Raw genomic sequence first — 24,975 nt, forward strand, 5'->3', positions numbered from 1 at the left:
ACAGTCCCTCCAGTTACTGGCACACAGACTCTTACCTGTCAGTCCCTCCATGTGCTAGTACCCAGACCCACAAGCCCCAAGACCTGTGGTCTCCTGTGGTCATTGGCACACAGATCTCTCCTGTAGGTTGGTCTCTCCAGTTGCTGGCACAATTTTCCCACACTCATTCCTCTCTGTTCCATCATGATCCTTCCCCTTTTCTATGGATCCTTTGGCCCTTCCCCTAAACATCCCATAGTCATTTTTACATTAGTCCACAAGCTGCTTCTCATAGCCCGTCTCCCAAGCAGCTTCAATTTTCCCATAATATTCATGTTAATCATGTTTTCCCCTTCCTATCAGATAAAAATTGTTGTTCACATTGACATTCTTGAAGGCTCTGCCTGTATAGTCCCTTTAATGCTCCATCAATCAGTGGCTGAAACATTCTGGGTCTTCATTACTGTTTCTGTTGTGACTTCCTCATCAATGTTCGTGTGTTTGTGTGGTTAGTTCATCTTTCCACATTACTTCTTTTTTCTTTTATAGTAAATTCACAACCAAATAACTCAATGAACCGGATGCTCCCACACTCCACATACCCTCACATTACTGACTAACAGCTGTTGCAGAACTCTGAACTGCTGGGTATCCTGTGCTTACAGAGTCTAGCTCCCTTTTATTATAGCCATCTGTATCATGATAAAATAGCAGACTTAGACTCCATTGTGTTGACTGAAAATCAGGATGCAGTTTTACATGTTTTCTTCATGTTCAGGTAGACTTAAAGGACAGGGCAGGCATGTCACACAACGTATTTCCATATTTCTCCATTGCATGGATATACACAACATTGACAGACACTTTACTGACTTTAGCACAGTATTTTATCGAGAAGATTAGTTATTTTCCAGACTTTACAAACCTTTATTATGATGGTTGAGATAGAAGTAATAGAAAGAACAATGGTGTAGTTATGGTTTTCCAGTGACATTCCTTTTATGTCTTTTGCGCTTGTTTGTGTTGTCTTCAGAAGGATGTTTTATTCTAAATGGGAAAAACAAACAAACAAACCCACATCTCAAAAGCACATAGGGGAGGGACATATGTTTATAGTGTAAGAGTGTTAAATGCAAAGAAACCAAAATAATTTACTGGAAGGACATCAAGTAACAGTGTCAAGTATCTGGCATCACACAGAGGTACTTCATCTCAACAGGACATCACATAAAGAGTATTAAGACAAAATTCAAAATGGAAGTCTGCTCTCTGGAAGGCCATTCCCCTTCAGTTTGTTTACAAAATTTCTCCTGTGCTTTGTGAGTCCCTCTAAGCTATGTCACTCTTGCTGTTTCCAAGTCTAATTCTCTGTTTAAACTAGGAGTCCGTATGCCTGGGACTTTATGAAACTTCTTATCAAAACCTGCGCAAATTGATCTGCTATTGTCTATATGGCCATTCTGATCCAGTCATTCAGATAGTTGTAATCTGCTGTCTTTTTTTAATTCTCCTGAAGTCACGATTTTCATGGCTACTTTGCTTCTTGCGTAAAAAATGGCCATTGAATAGGGAAAGTGATTTTTAGATTTTCTTTTTGTTTTGACATTTTGGGTTGGGTTTTTTAGCACCATATCCAGGTGTTTTAAGGGGAGTTCTTTAGTAGAAAATGCAGTAATAGAGGAAATGCATGTTCACTAAGCAGAAATCATGGTTTAGTTGCAAACTGAAAATAAGCCCCTTTGTTCACACTCTCCCATTCAATGTAAGCTGCCATTAGGGGAGAAAGGGTGGTGGGGGCAGAAGAGCAGAACAGGCTTTGAATTAAGTGGCTTTTTAGTGTTTATTAAATATTAGCACTTAATGGAGCTCTTTAATTCCTAAGTTGGAGTCTTCAGAATTCAAAAATGTGACATCTTCCAATTTACTTCTTACTGAATTTGATTGTTTATTTTTTAGCAAATATATATATATATATATTTATATATGTGTGTATACTTATTTGTTGAAAGAGGCAAAATACTTACTTCTAGAGTCACGCTCTCCCCATGTGCCTTTCCATGTCTGTATTTCTTTTTAAGGCACACTGCGGTTGTGATAGTAATAATAAGCATTACAACAAATACAGTTATGGTTGAAGAAACAGCTATTATAGTATTTTCTTGAGTTGAACCTTTCCTTTCACACTTTTCTCCCATGTACCACCAGTTGTCACCTGCTGGACATCTAGAAAGTAAAAGAACAAATGTGCTATCACATAAAGATTAAAGGCATGAAAAGGACTACTTAAGAAAAATGCAATCTCTGATGCACTGTTTCTATATCCTAAAGCATAATGGAGTTATCTTAAAATAGACTTTTATTTTAAAGTTGTCTCGAGTGGCTCACTGTCCTTACACCTCTGGAAGTGTTTCTTTCATTTTTCTGCTGTTTTACAGGTTACCTCTTCAGAGATGGTCTTCGCCAGAAAACCTAAGCACCATCCTGATCCTTTTGACTGCTTAATGCTTGGCTACAGCTGATTTATAGAGCTGCTGCTACGGAATGGTCATCTTTTGCTACCAATAGAGATGTCCTCTGGATCACTCAGTTCACTTATCTGCTTCCTTTTCCTTGAAGTCTATATCACTTCTGTTGATAGGGAACTCAATTCCTGCTCAGTGAAACTGATACTTGCCACTAGGACCAATGTCTTGTAATATTTGCTTCCACTATTACTAATTAGCCTCATATCTTGATGCAGATCTGCCTTTTAACATATTCAGCTTTTACATAAAGCCCTTCTATCTTCTTCATTCAGTCAATTTTAAAAAGCCTTTATAGGAAGGAGTTGAATAAGCTCCTAGGGCAACTGGTCCAGAAGCTTCACACTGCTATCTTTATCCAACCAAGTCACATTTACCATCCCACAGAAAACTTCATCCTCTTGTTTCCTCACATGTTCTTTGGATTTATTTCTCAGCTCAACTTATGCAGCAATTTGAACCCCTGAGATAAATGAGGTGAAGACCACAGACTGGACTCTCAGGGCATCTCTGACCAGATAGCAGCTGAACCGAAATTTAGATACAGAATTCCTCAGTTTAATAACTGAGCTAGGTGAAGGTGTTTCCACTACATTTAATAACTGAGCTAGGTGAAGGTGTTTCCACTACATCTCCTTTCCCTGGTCAGTGCTTCTCCAGTAGTAGATGTGGTGCATTCTGATCAGACGTTCTCATTGGCAGAAGGGCTTTATTTCAAATTTAAAGAACTTGTATGAGCTGCCTTTGCCCTCCTTCAAGAAGCAGGTAAGAAAATAAATTAACATCCTAGCAGTCATCTAGTTTTAGGACTACAAGCAACCTCCAGGCCTTGATTCGTTCACCTTATCCAGCATGACAATCAGCTCTGAAACATTTTAAAGGGAGCGTATGAGGGTCCCAGTGATCTAACTGAAAAAATATACATGCCATACTGTTAAGTGCACACCTCTGCCTATCTTTCTAACCCTGGTTGTTCGTTTAGTATTGTTTTTCTAGTGTCTGTCTAAGCCATTTATTCAGAACTCTCCTCAACCCTGAAAATGAGTCTGTTTGCAGTGTGCAGCAAAGGTACTGACTGTTGGGGCACTTCATGTGGTCCGGGTTAAACAGAGTTCTGTATCACATTCCCTCTTGTTTCCCAGTAGAAAATCAGAGTAGAAACTGACTGCTGGCCACACACTTGTCTAGGATGGAAAGTAGGTCACATAGGCACTAGAGCTTCAAATAGTCCAGAAACATCAGAAAATAAATGTTCTCTTTCCATAATTTCAAAATCAGGCATAACATTCAGCATAAGCTGTTTTGGTTTTTTTTTTTTTTTTGTATTCTTGAAACAGCTTCTTGACATTTACTCATATTTATGACCTGCTTCTGATGGGTTGCACAATAATTGTTTTTTAAAAGGTTTCTAAATGGGGAGATATAACACTTGATGAGTCATCCTGACTCTTGTTGCTCTCGGCCTTTAGACATTTGCCTCACAGCACTACCCCAGTATACCTGCCCTGGCACAGCATCCCATAATGTTACTATCTTCAGCCTTCGACCTGGTTTGAGAGATGGAACCATGCTAATCAGCCAGGTGGGTTACATAAATGTATCCATAAATCATTGTATAAAAGTTGATATTAACTTTCTTGCAGGACAAACAATCTTTTTAGTCGTCTGCCTTCATTGCTGGTTTCAAAGGCAAGCAACTACATTTTGGCAATTCATGGTCATAATTTGCACTAGACAGTATTTCTGAATCAAATTCTGAAATGACGTCTATTTTGCTTCCTGCCTGAGAAGTATTAAACATCTTTTGTACTGATATAAACGCTCTTTTGTTTCAACTGCATTTATATTTAACTCTTCTAAATTTTGCTATAGGGAATTCTAAGGAGATGCACAGTCCATTTTATAACATTGGATTAATACATTAGTGAAAACAATAAACACATTTAAAATATAATTTACAGGGAAGCCAAGCAGAATACTTCAAAATGGTCAAAAGGTTAGGAGCTTTGTTGCCCAAACTGGTCATAAGTTTAGTCTCGCAGTAGCAGCTGGAAATACTTGCTTTAATCAGCTATAGTATGTCTTTCCTTTCATTAGGAACAAAGATTTATTCTACTAGAAACGTTAATTACTCTTCCTAACATTGCATTTGAGAGTGATTAAAGGCAGTTACCTGCACACTGCTGCTCTATCTACAATAACGCAGACACCATCATTTTCACAAGGGTTGTCTGGACAGAAATGCGGAACCTCTAACTCTGGCTCTTCGGTCTGGGTGACAGAGGCTGTTGTGATGGGTGTGGTGGTGGTAGACCTAGTGGTAGGCTTGGTGGTGGTACCTGGCTGAGTTGATAGTAGATGTGATATATCTGCACGATAAAAACACAAGAAATAAGGTCTTGACTTCATGTTGGTTTTCCTCTTACTCTAATTGTAAGTTCTAAGAGCAAAGAGCAAAGAGCCTGTCCATAGACATAATGGATAAATAGTCTTTTTTACCTTTCAGGAGATTTATGTATTTTGGAAATATCCTCTAGATTTTTTCAGAAACAGACAATTTTATTCAAAGTACCCTATTCAAAATAATTTGCATGGCATTAGCATCGTTTTATACACCTTCACATGAGATAAAGGAATGTATCTGTCCAGAAATTTATTTAAGCATATGATTTGACTTCAGATACATGCATAGTTCCAAAACTGCTCATGTTCAAAGTACATCATGTGTATTTATATCTACAGAGATAGAGACTTAGTAAGTATGTGACACTCTATGTTTACTGTACTGTAAAGAATATCAGCTATGTCTACATACCTTCCATTGTTAAAAGAATATAAACACTGTCTTCTTTAATAAAGTTGCGGCTTCTAAGTCTCTGATGAGTTAAAAAGGCACTTGTTCCACTTCCTGGGCCTCTCATGAATGTAGTTCCATTGGGAAAAGATGCTATGGATCCCACTTTATCTGGCCTATCCCATAAATAAGATGATGAGGAATCTGGAAAAGAAAATTGACTGAATGTGGATGTGGCACCATTCTGGATTTCTTTCTCAATAAGGTCCCTTCTTTCTCAGATAATCTCTGCTGCAAAGTAGTACCGAGACCTCCCTCAACAACCAAGACAGACTGCGTCCTACTTTGCCTGCTTCTGTGTAGCTGCTCATGGATATAATGAAAATGGAAGAAACAATATATTACCTGAAACTCAAGGAGTAGGAGCAATGCTGAACCTGCCTACAATATTTGCAGATTTTTTGCCTAAGATTCTACACTGGTGAGATGTACAAGATAATGGAGATCTTCAATGGCTTGGTTTAGCTTGATGTATTGAGAAAAGAACCTGCTGGAGATTAGGTTATTGGAGAGCTAGCTGAAGACCTGTTGTGATTTGGTTTTAGTTCTTCTAAAGTGCAGTGAGAAAGAAGATGAGCAGCACGTGAATCATCTGTAAAACAAATTCATTCAGTGATTCTCAAAGAAGAACATCTCTTGATGTGGATGTAGGGCAAAGAGTACTTGGACAACCTGAACGGTCACAGGCCACTGATGTCTCCTCCATCAAACCCTGTTCTAAATCTCAAAGCTGATCCTGATTGTCTATGAAAGTATCTGACAGAGGGAGAAGGAACTGCCTGCTCCAACACCTCTACTGGTTAGAGAAAGGGTAGGAGTTACAAGTCTTCTCTTGGGAATCTGGCACTATTAGCAATACATGAATAAATAAGGGAGAAGGAGCAGAGTGCAAACAGACTGCATGTCCACAGGGGCAGGGAAGAAAAAGAGCTAAGCACTGTGGCCATAACAGCAGAATGCACAGGGAAGATGTCAGCCACTTGTGGAGGGCCTGGTGTGGTGTGTCTTTCATTTACAGGGAGGATATTCATTTTTTCTAGATTACTCCCTTTGTTTTCACATAGAGACAGTGTCATAGAGAAATCAATGTAAGTCCTAAAATTTTTAGAATAATACCGTGAATTAGACATTTTTGCACCTTCCTTCCTTCACTAGTGTTATGGTCTGAAAGCCCAGGAAACCAATTCAATGGAGGAGGTGGTTTCTTTTGGCAAAACTATATCTATGCAGAAAGTAATTTTGGCTTAAATCCAATCTTTATCCAATGATGAATATGGGGGTTTTCTTTAATATGTCTCTTTATAGAGATTCCTACCATTTCTCAGTTACATCTTTACCCCACCTGCTTCCTTTCCAAGTTATTGTGGACAATTGCTCCTTATCTTCTCACACCTTGAACAAGTACAGGTTATGCAATATGAATCGGTACTTTGTCCATCTGGGATTTGCGCTGACACCACTGTTCCTTTTACAAGGAGGGTGAGGATTTGTTTAATAGCTGCACTTTTACCTAGTATGAAATGTGTGTGTTGTTAATTCAGCATTTTTCTTTTCAAGCCTTCTGGAAAACTTCTATTCTCGTTAAAGCAGATATAAATGCATCTTCACAGAGCATATGAAAGAAATTTTACAAGTGGATTATTCACCTGTTTTTTATGCAAATCAACTTTGAAATTCAGGGTCCCAGCTTAACCTACTTGTATGTTCATTTTTTTCTTGTCCGTGGATCAATTATATTGTTGCTGTGAGCAAATGAAACATTCCAGAAGCTGAAAAAACTGCATTACTTGACATAAAGAGAAAATTTGGCTCCCTATCTTTTGGCTGTATTTTAAATGTACTGGATAGCATGTCTGATTTTAACTAACCTGATAATTTCAAGGGGTCGGTTGTTATACTTCTTTGGTTTGACATCCGTTGACGAATATCAGGATGCTGGTCAAGCAGAATCATGGTACCTTGTTGCCATGCACAGGGCCATTGCAAATGATCATCATTGGCTCCAGAAATCAAATGCAAGTACATTCCTAAATTAAACGGGTTACTGGTGCTACCATTTACTTTCAAGCAGACCTGAAAAGCATATCCTTTACTAGAGTAAAAAGGTGGACTGTATATCTTTCCGGCTGTCCCTGCTGGACTCGTATTGAGGAGATGTGTGAAATTTCTGATATGCCAGACGTGATGAGGACACTGAGTTTCTGACAAATTGATGTCATCAATAGAGAGGCCTCCGTTTGATAAGCCACTTCCTCTCATGCCTTGAAACACAACCCGGAATTTACTTGTCATATTCAAAGAAACATGATGGAGCTGCCAGTAAGGTGCAGGTGAACCTGAAAAACAAGAGTAGGGGTTTCTGAGTAAGCAGTACAAACACTGCACAGGTCTACAGACCCTATAGCAATGTTGTGTGAGAATTTCTCAGTTCCACTTCCACTCACGTGATGGAATATTTATCCTGTAGATGTTATGTTTTCAGTGCAAGATCATATTTTCTCAATTCAGTTTTTCAACAGATTTAATATGCATAGCAGCTCTTTAATTTGAGAGAAAACAGTGTTAATGGTTTTTAAGACTCTTTTTCTTTTAAATTCTTAAAGAACATTGCGTTAAATTACTATAAGTGTTGTGACAGCTAAATGCACAAAGATAGCTGTCACCTGTATTATTAAAAGGAAAAAAAAATCAGAGCAAAGTATATTCAAATAATTGAATAACAACATGTCTCAATAAAAAGTACTACAGAAGATTCGGGAAGCCTAGAACTACAAGATTTGTTCATTCAATTGTTTCTCTATATTTAAATGGCTTGTTAGAAGTTTGCCTATGCAGAAGCACTGTTCACCCATCAAATTATTAATAATACTAAGTTCAAATTAAAGACAGTCATTTTCAAAACTTAATTCATGTGATAAAACCTCACTGTGAGTCTGATGTTTCATCCAAAAGTGCCTGCACTAGCAAATTCCACTTGACTCCAAGAGCAGTGTATGCAAAAGCAAAGACCTCTGCACAGGGGCCTTGTAAAGCAGGTGAAAGTAGAACATCCTTTGTTAATAGTATGTGCAGCAAAATAGTCTCTTTTGCTCTCTGGTTTATCTTTAGCTGCATGGAAGACCAGACTTGCAGCTGCATTTATGGAATAAGTGGTGCCAATCTCAAGTACAGAACTTGCTTCGCTGTCCTAACAATTCTAAACACAACACAGTGGATCTGATATGAGTCTTAATTTCTTGCCATTTTTCATTATCATTAGGAGGAAAAAAAATAAACCCAGAAACAAAAACAAAAGCACTCCACTGTTTTCCCTTAAATTGCTTTCTGCATAAACTAAAACTTCTTTGAACTGCACAGATTACATGCAAGACCAACGTTTTTAATTCATGTTCAGCAAGCAGATCAGCTGCTGTGCTGTGAAATGTCCCACCCCACAGCTGCCCCTGCTCCCAGCTGAAGGCAGCCACAGCTGCCACAGACCAGCAGAAAGGGTTCAGGGCTTGTCCCTCAGCCTCTCAAGAGTGGTGCCTCAGTGCAAACCCATGAGCAGCTCAGCCAGAATGCCAGGTCATGGCTGGAAAGGGCTGTAGAGTCACTGTTTCTTCCAGTCTGTTGACTCTGTTGGGGAGGCTAACTGCTCACATGAGAGAAGTTAAAAATTGCTTGGGGGAAAAAGTTATCTTAAACAATTCCTGAAAGTTTTACCAGAGATTGTTAAAGGAGGATGCCCATTTGAGATCAGAGACTTAAAAGGAAATTATGGACTCGAGAAAGCAGGAATAGGAGATGGGACCTAATATACATGCAGGAGTATTTGTGAAGAAGGCTGAAGAGTGGAGAAAATAACCTTGGCTTCAAAGTAAGGTTTGAAAGAGTTTGGAGAGCTCAGACTGATCTGAAATCTACATCTGCCTCAGCAGCCCTGACATTTATACTAAGGATTCCCGATGGCACACAGGAATGATGAAAGCATCAGGGTGAAGAAAAGAGTGGAAAAAAAGAAAAGAAAAACAGTCATGAGCCATAGCTGAGCCTAAAGGGACAAAAAGATGAAGAACAGTGGATTTGATACCTATTTAGTAAAAGAACATGTGCAGACCCTTATGCAACCAGAAGACTGATCTACTTGTAGCTGTAATGGAGACCAAATAATAGTTAAATGTTTGAGAAAATAATTTAATCATAAGATGACTTTGGCAATTCTAGATTAAAGAGCTCTTGTCTGTTAACTGACCTCAGTTGCTCATTCTGTAGGCCATAGGCTCTTAAAACCACAAAAACTCAATTTTCTTCAAACTACAACTCAAACCATCATCTGCTACCTGCATATTTCAGTCAAGCCATTTCAAACTTTGTTTAAAAAGTAAGTTACATTTTATTTATCTTTTTTTAAACTGATGTGCTAGGTATTCCAGGACTCTTATATTTTCCATTTCTTTATTATTACTTTCTTACGCATTGCAATTTACTCCCATGACCCACTTCATCTGTTGCTGTTGATACCATCAATTCTAAAACAGTTTAAATGACTGCTCATGGAATTTTAGCTATTTTGGTGAGAAAACTATCTTGATAACACAAGATTTTGTAATTTGTGATAACTTATTATATTATAGGAAAATGGCTGACTGAGGATCCATCAAGTATAATTTCACCAGCAGAGAATCAAAGACTAACACTAGGAGATGAGTCACTTTGCTACAGTATTTTCCCCCAGTACTTAGAAAAGGACATTGAGTGTAGTTTAAAACAAAATGCAATTTTATTCCATACCTTTTATCTCTTCAATAAGTCTCAAAGTACCATTTGGATGGGCTGAAGTATACTCCCTGACCCCGACATACAGCCGGTCGCTTTCGTGACCACTGTTATAGAAATAAAACTGTAAGCACTGAAAGCCCCGTTTAGGATACAGAATTCGGCTCTCCAGGGTAGCTGTGCTTCCCTCTGCTCCAGCGCTGGTGTTGAAATGCATGAAGTAGCCAGAATCTGTCAAAAGTTAATTAGAAAGGAACAGTAGAAGAGAGAGAAAACAAAATTTGCCTGGCATAGTGGTAGTGTTAACACTGTATTGTAATAACTCTAGAAGACATGGTCAGGTCAGGACAAGGTAGATCATGTACAAATCCTCACACTGAGGACTGTTACCCGTTTACATTCTCCAGTGACAGAACTGTTCTGCTTGCAACTTTTTCTCTCATTTGACTGTCTCTAGCAATTTGTACTCAAAAGCATGGGCTTTTACTCCTTCCCCACTGCCAGCAATTCACAGTCGACTCTCTCTGGAGGACTGTTTTAAGCTCCTGAACACATGAAGTTTCTTCTGACAGGTTCAGAAATAACTGTCTATATTCTCAATTAATCGTTCACCTGAGCCCTGATAATATACATAATTTCTAAATTCCAATCCTTTCTGAAGACTTACTGAGCAGTTATTCAGAAAAGCAGCAGTCCTTCTGGTGTGCCTGTCCCATAGTTTAGAACATTTTATATAGTTTTCGTGTCAGGATGTGACAGTAAGACTAGAAAACTGATCAAAATAGATAAGGACATTCAATCTTCTCAAATAAGCAAAATATCAAACGTATCACATGATGTCCCTAAGTATATAGATTTATGTTGCTTAGTTAAAAAGTAAACTGTAATTTGTCAACAAATAAACAGAAATCAAGGCCAAGATCAAAGTCAACTCACATGCCTCTGCAGAAAATACTTCCCAGAGAGATAAGAACAGTTTTGTTTCCTACCTTCGCATGTTCCCATATTAGTGTGATCAGTATTTGGCCCAACTGGAACCTGAGACAAACGTTGCCAATCACTGTTATCATCTGAACTTTGAATCATGCCACATATATTTTCAAGTTCAAAACTGCATGTGTCCATGAAACTTAGGGAGGAGGCTATAACATTAAAAAAAAAAGGATGAGAAAAGTTGTGAATCTCTATTACATGACATTTTAATTCTGAATGTCCAAAGCCAAGAGCAGAGAAGGACTAAATGCAAATACCAAATAATCAGCAGCTTCAAATACTATCAACATTCATAGGTATAATGTCCGGAACTCAAAGCATTTAGCAATTAACAGTGACATTAATAAGATGTTGTCAAGACTACTCTGGCCACTCAGCAAGAACAGGAGGGTGCCAGCTAATTATCATATCACATCTTTTTTTTTATCACATTTATAAAGGGAACACTAATACCAGCCCCAACCCACCAGCTTTCACGCCGTCAAAAGGTCCTGAGCCTTCCCATTCATTTCTCTGCTTTCTTTGGGCCAGTGCACACATGGCCACAGATTTTCACAAAAGTTCACTAATGTATCTGCTGGAGTGTTTATTTTGAAATATAGTAGATCAGAAGTTATTTCACTACAGTAATCAAACCTTGATTTTCAAAATGCTGAATTAAAAAGAAAGCAAAACCAAAAACATTTGTCAGAGGTACATTTGGGACCAGTGGATATCTCATACAAATTTTTCAGATGTCTTGCATATAACAAGTGAAAAATTAAGTGAGGAAAAACTGTGCAGTTGAATAGGAAAGCACTGTATGAATTATTTTCTCTGTCTAAAGCAAGCCCTGGATGGGTGAGGGAAGGCACTGTCCAGATTTATCCCTGTTCTTACTTTTGTTTCCCATTGTACCATGTCTGAGCTCTGTGTAACAGCAGCCATGATTTGAAAACAACAAAGATAATAAAATGCTTTTCAAACTATGTATAAAATACTGTGGCAGGTTTAAAGGTTTCATTGCACCACAAAAAGGACCTTGTGTATCACAAAAATCAACCTCAATGGCATGCCAAATGATTCACTGAGGCTGTAGCTCAAGGAAGCACTTAAGGATGAATTTCTGCTAAATCAATTGTACTGCTGAGATACTTTGTACTTTCCTCACAGAAAGCTCACCATCCTCTAGAGGTTGCAAGGCTATCAGAAGTGTTGTATGACTGACACCTTTTAAAATACAGTATTGGTATGATGCTGTAAAAACCAAGAACAGATTTTCACTCTAAATGTTATATAGTCTGTTGAAGAAAGAAAAAAAAATAAAATGCTAGGGTGTCAGGAAGAAGGTAAGCAAAAAGAGAATTATTAGATAAAAGCACTTGAAATCAGAATACAAAACAAAATATGAAATCGATTTGCCCAAACAGGAAAGTAGCCTAACGTCCTTACCTAAAAAGTGCCAGCTGGCATGGACTAGTGACCTGAACGACAGGAAGAGACAAAAGCAAGACCTAATAGTTTACAAAATATTTCTTAGGTTAATTCCTGAAATAGGGGAAGGGAGCACTGCTTGAGGCAGATTTTGAACTCCATCTGCATCAAAAGCCAGATACTTTCTTGGTACGTAGTGAAAGGCTGGACTCAGAAGACAGTACTTCGGGGACAAGGGCTCAGTCCTAACTTCCAGTGGCTGAGGGAAACCTCATGGCCAGTTCTGTTAAGTTAATATGCTAGAAGGGGAAAGCAGACTAAAATCTACTGTTATCATATGGTGTGAAAGACAGTCCTGAACAAGAGACGTGAGCAACATGAAAGTTTCAGTCAGGATTTCTTATGCTGTGGGTTGTTTTTTTTTTTCCATGTAAGAACCAACTTTCCCATTTTTAATGCAATTTCCTAACCTTTGACAGAAATCCAGAAATTTAGCAGGCCTTTAGCAGAAATTCACCTTAACTTTTCCTTAAGTCATGTTCAGCAACAGAAGCAATCTTTTGACTCCTCTGGTAAGATATCTGCCACCCAAACAATTTTTGGTGTTCTCAGTCTTCCCTCTAACCTGAAAGGATCAGCCTAGCATCTGGGTGGGCGAGGGCTGGGACCTGTGAAGCCCCCTCCTCCCTGGCACAGGGGTCCCTCAGGCAAATGGGGGGTGAGGTGAAGACCACTTAGGGCCCTGCGAATATCATGCACACTATAAGAAGCCAAGGGACAGACTGGGGACCAGGGCAGAACCCAATCGCTCTGAAGGCAGTGACAGTTTTGTCACTAATTTCAACATGACTAGGGCTTATTTCAGGGGAGGAATGTACCTATGGGATAAGAATAAAGTTAAAATATCATGAAATATTCATGTAATGTATGAGAATGATGGAAAGTATATAAGATTAATGGAGAGGAAGAAGGACCCCATCCATTGTTAGACATGATTAGCTGTAAGCACTTCTCTACCACCTAATTGACTGTGCATCAAGTGCTAGAAGTTAAGGCTGCATGTGTGTCTTCAGTTCAGACCCACATGAACAGAAATATTTTAAACAGAATTGTATGCTCAAAAAAATGCACTATTTTAATAAAGCAGCTTGATAATGATTTTTCTGTAGAATGAGGCTTAAAATATAATTGTAAACCAGTACTAACTACTTGGGATACTGAGGCAATGAAGTAGAACTTTTCATCTGAGTGCCAGGGCACATCTGATGAAGTCGCAGTTACAGAATTGTATTCCAGTTTGGTGATAGAATTATCTCTATTTCTCTGTCTCTTACTTCCAATCAACTTTCTAAAATAGATCCCACATGAGCAAAATAACTCTTTTGACCACTTTTGTAAGAGGCTGGGTTTGAAACTAAAAATAAAAATTTTTAAATCTCATGTTTTCTTCATAACAGCAACTGTACCCTACTTGCATGAATGCACGCACTGTCTCATAGATTACATGAGAGCCAGGTAGGTATGATAGCCACAGCAAAGATACTAATTTCTGTACAGTGGCTGAGCAACAGCTGTGGAATAACAGGGGGAAAAAACAAACAGCTTTGTCCAGAAGCACACGCTTAAACAGCCACCCAAGGGATGAACAAAAATCAGCTGCTGAGTGAAGCTGGTTTTTAACTAAAGGTCAGATAAAATTGCACAGAAAACTCCGCTACTCAGCAGTGTTTCTGCAGGAGGGCTATGCTATTTCTAGCTGTACAATTATTTCTGGTGTTTTTAACACAATTCACTTCTCCAAATACATTAGCATCATTTTCACTTGTGCCTGGATGAGTCTAGCATATATGTATCATCCTCATTTTATTTCAAGAGCCAGAAGCAAAAAATGTAAAAGAAATGGAGAAACTTACAGCAATTGTACAGTCGGTTCAGTTTCTGGAGATCATAGTCACTGAAATCCATTCGCTGTCCTATTACATCCATGAAGTCTGATATGTTAGTGATGATGGTGGGTTCAGTTCCGATCCTGAACGCATTTTGGCTATAGTGCATCACAGAAGTATAGTCATAGGGAACATTCAGGGAGTCTGATGTTGTATCATCATATTTTTTAAAATTATGAACTTTACCTTATTGGGAAAAATAAAAGGATTGTTTGTTGCCCAAGAGGAACAATTTTTGATGTACAGGCTAAAAGTGACAAAGAAGCTGTCAGATCCCCAAGTATTTTTTTGTAGTCTTTTACTTGCACTTACTCTATAAAGCTATTTTATTTATAGTCTAGAGTTATTTACTTTCCTCTTCCAGCCACTGGAACATAACATGATGACATCTGCTGGATGAGGGAAAGCTTCTTGATACCAGAAATGTTTTCCCCATGAAACTAGCCGTAAACTTTGATGGGCTTGTGATACCCAAATGCAGAGATACTGTTTCAGTACTCAAATTAATGCAATTTGCAAGTGTAATGCCTCCTTGTTTCTAATCTGTATTCTCTGATGTTCAATTGCTGGTCATTTTAGCTTGCAATAAACAAGTTACAATTGTCAGCAGATAAGCTTCCAGAATTATTTCTACAGATATTTTCTGGATTATGAGCAAAAAACATTACTAACTACCCAATGGAAAGTAAATTTTTAAATGTTTTAAATTAGTCAAAATGTAGTAACTATTTTCTGGTCAGTGTAAAAAAGCTGCAGCAGTTTCAAATGGTCAACAATAGTGCAACTTGTCCTTAAAGAGTCAGCAAAATATAATGGAAATCAAATAACAGAATCTAAGTAATTTTCTGCAATATATACTTGCATATGCACCCGACTATTGATCATGACTAAATAAGAATGCATTAGATTTAATCATTATCTATTTTTCAGTCTCCTGTGTGTACCTGTGTTAGGAAAGCATCAAGTCTGCATATATGACTTTGAACTGTCTGAAAGTCGCAGAGGACGACGGCAAGCTGAAGAGGCAAAGACCGAGCAGAGTCCTGAGGAGCCCTGTGCCAGCCCTCAGGCTTGTGCCAAATACACCGACACTTCCATTCACGAGCCGCATCGCTAAAGCAGCCACCCGTGTGACACGGACCCTGAAAGGGGTCTCTGCTGTCTGCACACCCTCTCTGCACACTCCACTGCCTCAGCTCTGCCGCCTGCACCCAGTGTAGAGGCCAAGGAGAAAGAGGATGACCAGTTTTCACTGGAGGTTTTCTACTGGTTTTCATCGCACTGGGTTTTGCAGAGTGGTATTTTTTTTCAGTTCCGTTTGTTTTGTTAAGGGGTCCCAGAGTAGCAGGGCTTCTAGAGTGTTCATTTGAACAAACTAAATTATTCTCTCCTGCTGCTCGGCTGTACAACATGTAGCATAACAGGACTCAGATCTCTATTGAGGGCTCTGTGATGTGCCATGGCACAAGGAATAACCACAGTAACAACAAACAAGGCTTTCTGTCCCAAACAGGTGTCACTTGATATTTGATTTATTGATATACTGGCATTGAAAAGTAAGTCCAGGTAAGAGAACAGCGTGACCACCAAAGGATGGCTGGAAGGGCTGTTCCATAGCTAAACCCACTAACACCAGAGCCTGAAAGAAAAGCAGGGCAGTGACTGACCAGGCTGAATATTGTCCCAGACAATGGACACGTAGTCGTCTCGGTCGGAACGTGACTGCTCATGCCAGAATCCCAGGGCGTGCAGGAACTCGTGCTGGATTGTCCCGATCTTGTCACAGTTGGCTCCGATGGAGAGCTGCTGCAACCCCTCGTGCTGGTTTCCCACTGAGGACCAGCAGCTAGCATTGAAATAAAATGCGAGATGGCTCTGTGAGATACGTACCGTTCACATGACACGCAAACTCCGGATTCAGTCTGTTCAATAGCTATGTTCTTAACTTGAATGGCAAGGTTACATTTTGCTACAGAGAGCGCTTTTTCATTGATCTGTTCCTTATCGGATCCCTTCCTCTCACATTTAGCTCTGTTTCAATGAACAGGCAGTCTCCCTGCTCTGGCACTACTGTTTTTAATGGGTTTTCTTTAGCAGAAAAATGTTGAGCTATTTGTGACAAAAAAAAAAACAAACCAAACTGAGAGGATTTCTGGTAAACATCAAAGACTATGGACACATGATTTAGAGCGATTAAGTTACTGCAAATTAACAATTTTAGCCGGACCACAGTATGTGACTGTGAGAGCACTTTAAGCCTGTCCCTATCATAAGGGGAACCAGGTTCATGCGTGTTCTCGCCTCTGCCATTGAAGCTGCTTCTCTCTTGATTGTTTTGGCTTTTTGCCTTGTAAGGGGCTGTGGCTGCCAGGCAAGGTACACTTCTGCACAGCTGTGTTTACCTTCCAAAAGGTTGGTGGATTTGACAGTGCTTTTCATAAGCTCTTTCCTTTCTAGCTATTTGTGAGCTGCTGCTCTAGAGCACTTGCTGCTGACAAACGCTCACAAAGAAGAGCAAAACTGCAGCTGCACTGGAAGTTTTTATTAAAGGATAAACAAGTTCAGTGAGCTATCTGCACAAGCCAATAAAATGGCACCCCATGTCCACAAACTAGCAAGCACAGACTGCTACATTTAAATTGATATTTTATGCAGCAAATATATCAACACTTACCCAATGAAGTCCATAAAATTAATCGGGCACAAAATATGCCATAGGATTTGCAGTCTTATCGCCCCAGAAATTTAAAAACATAAGCACACCATACGCTTTTGAACACTGTAACTTACTAGTGCAAGATATTCTCCAGTATTTCTCTTTCTGCAAAGCAGCAAAGGCCTTGGTTATTGATTACTCATTAAAATCACAACATGAGACCCAGGAAGGAATACACGTGGCACCCGTAATTTCACAAGCTTCCCTTGAACAAGGCCTCATATCGATTATGCAGCTTTTTCTTGTGTTATGCAGAAGTCTAAGAAGTCCATCACAGTTCTGGGTCCACCTCGTACCAAAGCAGCTGCCTCTGGTATCACAGCTGCTGCCTAGTGCACAGCGGGCTACAGGCACATCCAGGACACTTGGCAAAATTAGCATCTAAACGCTGGGGGGTGCAGCTTTCCCTTGACTTCAGAATGCCTACACCACCATCATTCTGTAGCCGCAGTGTGAGTAAATACATGGTCTGTGTCACCCAGCACTGAGATAAAACTAGGTGAGTGGGACAGGGCACCCCAGAGCAATGGGCACCTGGAACCCCGTGTTAACAGTGTCTTCAGGAGGGGAGAAAATGGGGGGGGCAGAATTCCCAGCTTCTCCAAGTGTGAGAGATCTGTAATCTTCTCTGATTATGTGCTTTCTGCATTGCTAGTTGCTCTATCAGAGGCTAGAGGAACAGGGGAGTACCTGCTCTGACTAATCCCACCAGCCTTCTCTTTGGAAGATGGGCTGTACGTAAATACATGCCATCAGTAGCAAGGATGCCACTTACTTCAGGCACATTTTTATACTACTGGCATGCTAGTAAATAACTTCCCATAGTATCACAGATCACCAGTATCAGCACACAGACACTTTGACTTACCAGCACCAGGCTGGTTAGCCAGGGATCTGTACCAGTCCACTTCTGTAAGGGTTCCCTCTGCTGTGTGCCACAGTGGCAAAGAGCTGAAGTGACCTCCCAGGAGAGCTCCATGAAAACCTAATTTTCCATGTGGAAATACTGGAGACTGGATTGATCCTCCCTGGTCTGTTAACCATTTGACTCTACCACACCATGCTAGCTTTCCTGCTGAATGAGTCCTGCTCTTCATGAGAAGAGTAGGAAGAAATGCAGGTTCCCAGGCTGTTCTGTGAGCTTTGCAGGCCCTTGCCACATCTGATGCTTCTGCATTTCTGTAATTCACAAACATCCTTCATGTATTTTGCTCAGCACACAGGCTGAGGTCAAGCAAAATAGATCCACAGTCTAAACTCCACTGCAGATACACAGAGTTGAACGGAAGTTGAAGTGAAAGGCTGTGTGCTAGAAAACCTTACGTGTACCTCTGCTCATTTAACATTATAAATATATACCTGTTAACATAATACAGGAAGTAGCCAAGGCTTGGCAAATGATAGATGAAGGATGTGGATGGGAGAGGGCTCTTTGCACATGGGTTGATGACACTGTGTACGTACATCAGAGACTACAAACGTATTTTTACACAGGGCAGGCAACACAACAAAATGGCAGCTGGCTCCTTTTGTGGCTGACTTCATTTGAATTCAGAAGGATAATCCAGAAAAGGAATTTGCAGCCTACTACAAATCTTTTTGACACAGATTTCCCCCACCTTCCTCTGTCTGTTTTATAGATGCAAGCCAAGATTGGAAAGACAAAGATGCTTTATAAACTTTTTCTTGGTGCAATAAAATTTTATGAATATGGCTGGTGTTGCCAGGAACTTTATACTCCTGTCTGCACTGTACCCTCTGGACTGAGGTCTTTAGTCTGCAGTTAGAACAGTCCTAGCTGGTTAAAAAAAAAATAACAATTAGGAATGCCAGAGGGCAAATGGATTGGTTTACCCACATTTCACTTTGTCTTGTTCTATCAGAAGAGAGGAATAGAGTGAAATGAAAGGTAGTTAATGCAGGGTCAGTCCTGATGATTTCTTTGTACAGCCCTGAAGCTAGCTCACTGAAACTGGACAAGCTGATTTTAGAAGACTGCAGTTTATCTCCAATCTTTTAAAAAGTGCTGCTGAGCATTAATTGTTTTACAGATGTGTTAGCTGAGATGACAACAACGTTTCAGGGCAAGCAGCACATCAGGCAGTGAGGGCAAGATATGTTATCCAGCTGGTGACTTGTTCTCTTCATCACCATGACTTACCTATTTTTAACAGACATATAAATGAAACACTATGCAGAGGCCTCTTAGTTGCCATAGGATAAATATTGTGGTTCTTTTTCAGGTACAATTATTAGCAAATTCTATACATACTTTGTGTGATGAAGGACTAAAAATTTAGCTACATGAGTTTTCCATTTGGCTCAAAAAGCCAAAGAGTCATTAGCACAGGAAAACGCATTTCTTCCTAAAGCTCCACTTATACATCTTTTAGGGTTGAGTTTCAATGTCATGTGGACAGCATGAAGAGTAGAAAATATAAAGAGACAGAGACTGAAGAAATCTTGAAACAATTATCTGCTACAAATATTTCAGAACAAGCCAAAGGGAAAGAAAAACATTTTTATTATCAGAAAATCTTTTCCCATTATGAACGCATTCTCATATCAGGAAATGATTTTCTGAAAGTAAATTTCCTCACCAGGCTATCAAGCTTTTCCTGATCTCTTTTTCTAAAAGATAAATGGTTCAACATAGAATGGAGAATATATTTGTTCTTGTTGCACTATTTTAACAAAGACTGTCTAGAAAGGGAAGCAGTTGGACCAATTTTGACTTCTTTACTGGAGTCTTATTTTGAAAAATGTAAGGTGAAATAGCATAAGGTGAATAGCATAACTGTTCTTCAAAAGAGGTAAATAAATGGAAAGCTCTGTAAAATACCTCAGTGCTATGTAGCATTTAAAAATACCACTGTTGCATCTGAATGCTGGTGTGACATTGTTGAAATGCAATTCCATTTGTTATAGTCAAACAAATTTATTGTCCCACAGTTAGAACAATCATATTTCTGCTGGGATTTTGTTTTTGCCTTAAAACTAAGGTATACTAAGAATTACCACTTAAAAGTGCTACTCCATCTATCCAAAGATACGTCAGGAAAATAATTGCCTCGTTTCTGATATCTTTTACCATGCCCAGAAAATTACCTCTTAAAGGACTTGATTTCCTCTTATATTTAAAAATACATATCAGCAAGAAATTTTTCATTACTACCAAGGTAATACCTATTTTAGACACTACTACAATTTCCATCTTAAAAAAAAGAAAAATGGAAAAATGGAAATAACAAAAATACAAAATTATAATCAGATATATGATTTTAGAGTGAATATTGGCCATGAAAATAGCCTGAAGCCAAAGAAGATGAAAGTTATTTTACAATACTCTTCTTACCCACTTCCTTTGAACACAAATATGTAATTCTTCTCCCCTTCCCAAGGTTTGAAGTCAATACAAGTTTTCAGTCTATACTGTTCAAAAGCCTTGAGAATGAGTCCCTTAGCATTCATTTCTGCAAAACAAACAGTGTTCTTGTCAATACTGAGCAGAGAGGTTTGTACTATTATCTGTATGGAGCAAGTCCTAAGGGTGGGTCTTGCTCCAGTAATTTTTGATCAAAATAATCAGGCTTTTTGCTGGATTAAGACCTGAGTAGGGACCTAAAACCCATAAATCAGGCTGTTGTGACTTTACATCTTCGTTTTGTTTCCATGTAAATTTTCTTTGGTACTTATGTGTAAAATATGACATGATGAGTACATAAAATATGATAGTGTGTGGTTCTTAATTTTGTAAATTCTGTCATTTACTTTGCTGAGAAAGTGTTAAATAAATAGGGAACGAAGACATTGGATCTTACCTAATGCAGACTGCAGGCTACAGATTTCTCACAGAATCTCTCCAGGACTTACTAACATTATACCCGGGATATCTCCTCTAAGCAACTTGCATGGTTTCAACCCAGTTTAGATCCAAATCTAAACTGGGGGCAGGTGATTATTATTCTGCAGTCATGTACCAGAAAGATGACCTGACACTGTGCAGTGAGGACACCATCTCCCCACGGGGTATGCAGTAAGAACTCAAGTTCCCTGTCTCACCACTCGCCTCTGTTGTGCAGACCCACAACTGGGTGGATTCAAAGGGATGGGGACAAACTATGCTGTGTCCCTGGTCCACATTAGGGGACTCAGCAACGTGCCATTGGAAACTGCTTTGTCTGCTAGAATGTCAAATTGCCATCAGTGCTGTAGATGATATAAATGGCCCAGTAAGCTTCCTGGCTTTAAAAAGGTCTTCAGTGCCCTGTTTTTTCTTCTGCTTGCTAGAGTTTCATGTCTCAGACATCTGCTTTTAAAACCAAATGAATCTGCTGGGCCATAGCAATGGCAGGGTAAGAACTATCCAAAAAAGGAGGTGAGAGCCAGCACCAACACGATATACCCTGCTTGTGCATAGCCAGGCCCAATCCTGCTGTGGAAGACAGCCTGCTCTAAACTTACAGAGGAAAGGATGCTGCCGTATCTTTATCAACCTGAATTTAACATTTCAATCAACATGACATACAGACACTGTCAAGAGCAAATACTGTACCCAGGCTATCATCAAGGACGTAGGGGATAACATGGGGCCACAGATAATTGTCACCAATGATGGCGTTCCGTTCCTGCATCACAGAGAGAAAATAAGTATGCAGTCCTCAGTAAAAAGTGATTTAGGATCAGGGACTACAACAGTGCTAAAGCAAAGCATGTTTCCTACAAGTCCATGTAAGGTATAGGAAAACAAAGAGCTCAAAAAGTTTGGAAGATCACTCAGCGGTCTAAGTCTTGGGTTTGAAATCCCCTTACTCCCTTCTACCAGCATCTCCAACTTCTGCAGCGTTTTCCCCATAGAAATTACCTGAGATTTTTATACATGTGTGAGAAGAGCTTCAGATCCTGTGGGAAGCATTAAGATCTAAAGTCCTGAAAACTATTCAGAGATTAATAATTTTGTAATCTTTCATGATGCAAGTGTTTGTTCCTGCACCCTTAGCAAGTGCTGTCCTTGCTTCCACTGATACGTTCAGGCCAAAGCAGCTCACCAGGGGGGAGAATAAACCGCTATTGACTTCCAGGAGTACAAGACACTTTGGGGGTTTCTACTAGGGATTTTTGAGATGTAACTCATTATGTAATTATTTACTTACATGATGAAGGTTTTGCAGCACTGGTCTGTAAATTTAATTGGTTCATAATAAATATTGTACAGTTAAATGAAGAATCGTTTATATAGACCTGTCCAGAAGAAGATCAGTGCTGCTGAATCTCTTAAAAGTTCAAATATATAAAAAACAGTAAAGGAAACAATAAGTTAATAATATTGATCTAATGGCTAAACTGAAATTATTTTGGATAATGTTTCTTCAGATGTACCCAACTCCTTCATTGCCTGTGAAGTTTTGTGGAAAACCATCTCCAAACTTTTTCAGTTTATTGTTACATAAACAGCATATATTGTTGGTAGGAGCAGGATGCATCAATCATTTCCATGCCAGCGATACTTTGCATGAGACAGTGACACATTTCTTGTTTTATATTTTATATTTGAACTCACCCTGTCAAGTTTGATGTCTCCTTCAAAAAGGTCTAGTCCTAAAGCTAAGGGGAAGAGGAGATTAACATTCAGTTGTTGTATTGATCTGTGGCTACTTCAGTGAAAATCACAACAAAAAATTTAAAAAGAAACTGAATTTTAAAAAACCTTCATTGATGTCAAAGATGTCTTGATCAATTCCTCCATCTACATCTATTTCTGAAAAATAAAAAGACAAGTGAGGTCGGACATTAGCCCTTGCTGTTATCTTTATGAAGTGTGAAAATTAATGCAATAACAGTAATTATAAATCTGTGTCTGTCCTAGAGATGTTTATGAGCAGCTGGTTTTGTTGACTGCCTCCCGTGCATACAAATAGATCTCTAAACAGAACTCACCAGTTGTCTCTGGAGCAGGCTGGGGAGGAGGAAGAAAAAAAGATATTATTAGAAAGGCACATAATGAAATGCAGCTCACATTACCCTCTCAACAGTATTAGAGATGCGATTTAAGCTCACTAACAGCACTTAGCACATGGCTTTGTATTGGATTGACTGGACCCACTGCCTCCTCATTTGAGTGGAAATGTTTATTTGCTTATGTGTCATCTTTGTGTCCTCCCCACTTCAGGCTGCCCAACAAGTCAGTCGCCCAGTACTGTGAAGTTTTCACAACCATTTTTCTCTCACAACTCAGGCAGTGCAGAATGGTCCTTCACAAACAGGAAAAAAGAGCCTATTATTTCTGTGAAATCAAGTATTGCTACTAGTCAGGAGCTGTACAGAAGCTATGAAAGTTACGCTTAACTTTCCATCATCAAGCTGAAGATGGGAGAAGAGAACGAATGGTCTGGCGCCATGCAGCAAGTCTTTGAAGGACTGGGCGCAGAGTCCAGGTCACCCCAACCCCAGCTCAGTGCCTTAGCCGGGCTCCATCTACCTAAGCAATACCAACTCAAAGACTCTTTCTGAGACATGTAAAATCCACAGTCCATAATGAGATACGAAGAGATATAATTAGCCCACTCCCTTGACATAGCATGTCTATAGAATATAACCTATATTCCTTTATTGGACTAGACACTTGATTTTGGATGGCTTGGACATACTTGACATAACATTACACAACTATTTCTCACATAGTGAGTAAAATTGTGAACAGCCCTCCTAAGTAATTGTTGGGTTTTCCTGTTTCTCACCAGAAGTCTTGTATTCGTGTGTTTGAAAAGAAGTTCACAAACTGAAGGTAAAAAACACCCTTAAATTCTAAGCTCTGACGACATAGGTTACAGATAGAGAAAATGGTAATATGAAACAGCAATTCTGCAAATCAGGGTGGAATTTTTACTTTTATTTTTACTACAGTTCTCTGCCCCACTCAACTGTTTTTCTTTCTCCATATAAATAATTTGCTATCTTCCATACGTGCAGTTTTGCATGTGGGGTTTATTTGTCTAGTGTGATAGGTATCTGCAACCCCCAGTAGAAGCAATAAACAGTACAAGATCAGAATGCTGAAAAACAGCAAAAATCTAGTACATACAGTCCAGTAGAATATTAGTTTTTGGCAATTTTTACCATCTGCATGATGGATGAGAATACAGTGTGGCCAGAATATTCAAGAGAGATTCAAATGCACATGTTCTTCTAGACCTGACTTTTGGCACATAATAATGGGAACAATTTTGAAGACAAACATAGCTGTGGGCCCTAAAACTGATGTCATTCATATAAAAACTTTAACCAAATGCAGGAAAACAAAAACAAAACAAAACAAAAAAAAAAAAAAAACCAAAACTTAATTGAAATTTCTTAATTTGGAAAAGATTCAGAAAGAAAGATTTTAAATTGTCAGAATGCCTTATTTTAGCTTTTTAATGAAAGATTAATTCTCAATCTGAAATTACTGTCTTGTGAAAACTTCAGCAAATGGCAGAAAAAAAAATATTGTAAATACAAAAATCTCATTTTACTGTTTTGATTCACTTGAATTAAAATTTATTCAAACCGTTGCTTCACAGTTTTTGTCAGATTTTTATCATTTATTTTGATTGCCTAAGAGGGAAAAAATATTTTTTGTGTAACCAAGTAGAAGCTATAATTTATAGGTTTAAGAGTGATAACGACTAATTGGGTATGAGCTGGAATAATCAAGTGCTTAATATCTAAATGTTATATAAACAAGCAAAGTTTTTAACTAAGTTTGCCTCCTGCTTCTTAATTTTCTTAATGAGAACCGCCACCCACATACGTCCT

The 24,975-nt window shown here is 39.0% G+C and overlaps 1 protein-coding gene across 1 annotated transcript in view; it reads right to left on the minus strand.

Annotated features, from left to right (window-relative positions):
* Positions 1-200: 200 nt before the first annotated feature.
* MEP1B (meprin A subunit beta) overlaps positions 201-24,975 on the minus strand; it is a 31,719-nt gene continuing 6,944 nt past the window's right edge. Inside the window, 14 exon segments of the mRNA XM_042797856.1 lie at positions 201-335; positions 2,004-2,202; positions 4,675-4,870; positions 5,317-5,499; positions 7,224-7,691; positions 10,129-10,344; positions 11,103-11,255; positions 14,433-14,651; positions 16,133-16,311; positions 20,537-20,654; positions 21,737-21,809; positions 22,742-22,785; positions 22,889-22,939; positions 23,119-23,137. Of these exon segments, the coding sequence (XP_042653790.1) occupies positions 201-335; positions 2,004-2,202; positions 4,675-4,870; positions 5,317-5,499; positions 7,224-7,691; positions 10,129-10,344; positions 11,103-11,255; positions 14,433-14,651; positions 16,133-16,311; positions 20,537-20,654; positions 21,737-21,809; positions 22,742-22,785; positions 22,889-22,939; positions 23,119-23,137 (2,253 nt within the window).

This window comes from Tyto alba, unplaced genomic scaffold (assembly GCF_018691265.1).
Source record: "Tyto alba isolate M040663 unplaced genomic scaffold, T.alba_DEE_v4.0 Super-Scaffold_27, whole genome shotgun sequence".
Lineage (NCBI taxonomy): Eukaryota > Metazoa > Chordata > Aves > Strigiformes > Tytonidae > Tyto > Tyto alba.